General features: G+C 40.4%; 1 protein-coding gene across 1 annotated transcript; it reads left to right on the top strand.

The window, feature by feature from the left end:
- Nucleotides 1–718: 718 nt before the first annotated feature.
- LOC310873800 (toll-like receptor 13) lies at nucleotides 719–1,849 on the top strand (the record flags this gene model as incomplete). The annotated part of the gene is made up of 3 exons (XM_083786351.1): nucleotides 719–1,118; nucleotides 1,241–1,358; nucleotides 1,630–1,849. The coding sequence occupies 3 exons, from the start codon at nucleotides 719–721 to the stop codon at nucleotides 1,847–1,849; spliced, it is 738 nt and encodes a 245-aa protein (XP_083642477.1).
- Between the last annotated feature and the right edge of the window lie 996 nt (nucleotides 1,850–2,845).

Raw genomic sequence — 2,845 nt, 5'->3', positions numbered from 1 at the left:
TATTGACATCAAACAGTGTGTTTTTCAACATCTTAATGAGTTAAAGGTTCTAACTTTGAATAGCAATTTAATTATCTGGTATGGCTCCGCATTCAGGACTGGCCTACACAAACTAGTATGGATGGATATAACAACATCGCACCTCGAAAGGGATTTCATTGGTCTGAAATCACTCAAGCACTTAAACATTGAATACTATGCCCATGAATATGAACTATGGAACAACAACTTTTATGAAGGACTAGATGAACTTGAAACACTTGGCCTAAATTTTAAGGCCAACCCCGTCAAAATGACATCTTCACCTCCCCGTGAGTTAGAATGGCAAAACTATAATAATACCACCTTACTACAGAGCCTGAAGATCTTAACATTAGAATTCCGTCCAAATGACAAGCTTTCATATATCGTATGGAACATGCTCTCAGATATGAAACATTTGGATTATTTGAAGGTTGTCCATGGTAAACAACCAGACCCAGACTCATTACAATATGTACCACAGCTGAAGACCCTTTCCTTAACAAGCTGTAATCTGACGTCCCTGGATTTCCTGGCACAAGCCAATCTGACTCAACTCTCCTGGCTGGACCTGAGCCAGAATGAGTTGACGGTGATCAATGTCTCTGTGTTCAGTTTCCTCCCTGCTCTCAGGTTTATTAAAATGAATGACAACCCTTTAGCTTGTGATTGTTCTAATGCTGACTTTCAGCAGTGGATGCAGAACAACAACCAAACACTGGTAGTTGATGCTCACCTCTACACTTGTGGCTTTCCTCTGGATAAAAAGGGAACCAGGTTTCTGGACTTTGACATCCATTCCTGTTTGGTGGATGTTAGCTTCCTCTGCTACATTTCCTCCACTTGTGTGATTGTGCTAACTCTGCTCACATCCTTCACCTACCACTTCCTGCGTTTGCATCTTTTCTATGCCTACTACCTCTTCCTGGCCTTCCTTTATGATGCCAAGGAAAGAAAGAAGGGGTCTCCTCAGCGCTACGATGCCTTCATCTCCTACAACGTTCACGATGAGCTCTGGGTTTACAGAGAAATGCTTCCAGTGCTGGAGGGAGAGCAGGGCTGGAAACTCTGTCTGCACCACCGAGACTTCCCACCAGGTACAAACCTCTCTGTCTCTAAGTAACACTGTAGCCTATATGTAAATTATGTCTGTCTATCTATCAAGGAGTTAAATAGTTTTGAATGTGGTGTGAATAATGTCTGTGTGTTTTGTTTCTAGGTAAACCCATCATAGAGAACATTGCAGATGCCATCTATGGCAGCAGAAAGATCATCTGTGTGATCAGCCATCATTACCTGGAGAGTGAATGGTGCTCTAGAGAGATCCAGATGGCCAGGTGGGGGCAGTAATGCTGATGTTATAATATAGCCCAATGATTAATTGGATTGATTTTGATACATTTAGTCCCTTAAACTCCCTTTATTTGCATTTTAGACTACTATTGCTTGTGTTATGAAGTATTGTAATGAGACATGTGTGTTACAAAGTGTATACTGTGTGTATAAAGTATATAGTCTACTCTCTACCCTGTGGCTCTTGGTCATTATAAATAAAACTGTCCATACAACTTGACAGAGTGTAAATGTCCTCTGGTCTCCTGTGTGCAGCTACCGTCTGTTTGATGAACAGAAGGACGTGTTGATCCTGGTGTTTCTGGAGGACATTCCAGCCCACCAGTTGTCTCCCTACTATCACATGAAGAGGCTGGTGAAGAGACAGACCTACCTGAGCTGGTCCCGGGCTGAACAGCACCCTGGACTGTTCTGGCAGAACCTACGCAGAGCTCTGCAGGACACACCTCACGCTGACCTGACCTCTAGCATTTAACCCAGTTTGAGTTTTACTTAGTTCGTATATGTTTTATTTGTGTATAATGAGTTGTTTATTGCTGAATACATTGCACATAGGCTACATTGTTACAAATTATGGATATTTTGTGTCAAATTACCCAAATAGGTTACTGGTAAACGGTACTGTAGCTGGTCTTTAAGATACTTGGGGGTTCACTGCCCACATACCTGTCAATCTACTTCTCTAGTGAGTGATGCCCTTGGACGTAACACCAGAAGGAGCTTATCCCTGACCTCATTCCCCCAAAATTGGGCTCAAACATTGGGGAATTCCCTACATACTGACCTAAGATGTGCAAAACAGTATCCACGTTTAAATCTCTCCTGAAAACCCACCTTTTATGTTAAAGCCTTTTCTTAACTGTCATTTTTGTATTACATAATGTTTTGTATTTTTATGCCTGCTATTGCATGGAGTGATCTTTTGTTGTTCTCTTTTGATGTAAAGCACTTTGACTTTGTCTAGAAATGTGCTATATAAATAAAATTAATTATACGTACCTGTCAAAATACTTCCTTAATGTCAACGAAGTCCATGATCACAACACCAGAGGCAGTTCAACAAACGACGTGCAACCCAGATTTGACTCAAACAAAGGATTGAATTAATTTCGCTCCTATACTGTATATGCCACTAAAATGCGTAACGCCCTACCAACAGCCATTAGGAAATGTGAATCCCTAGACTCCTTCAAAACTGCTCTCAAAGAGCACTTATTTTCCAAACTAGGCCTACATGTTTTTCCCTTTTCTTTAACCATATATGTCTATGATTGATTTCCTTTCTTCCCCTTATAAGTTCACATTATGTACGTCTTTAAATGTTCTAATGAATTGAAAATGGAGAAGCCTAAACAAGTCTTAGAGCTTTTTCTCAAATCATCCGTAGCAGTTTTTGTATTGAACTGTGCTTTCGTTTGAAATGTACCCATTCTACATACGGTGAATAAAGATATCAATCAATCTAATATAT

The sequence above is a fragment of the Protomyctophum parallelum genome, assembly GCF_964188405.1.
Source record: "Protomyctophum parallelum genome assembly, chromosome: 16".
NCBI lineage: Eukaryota > Metazoa > Chordata > Actinopteri > Myctophiformes > Myctophidae > Protomyctophum > Protomyctophum parallelum.
The sequence above is the reverse complement of the archived record's forward strand: the minus strand, read 5'-3'. Positions and strand labels throughout refer to the sequence as shown.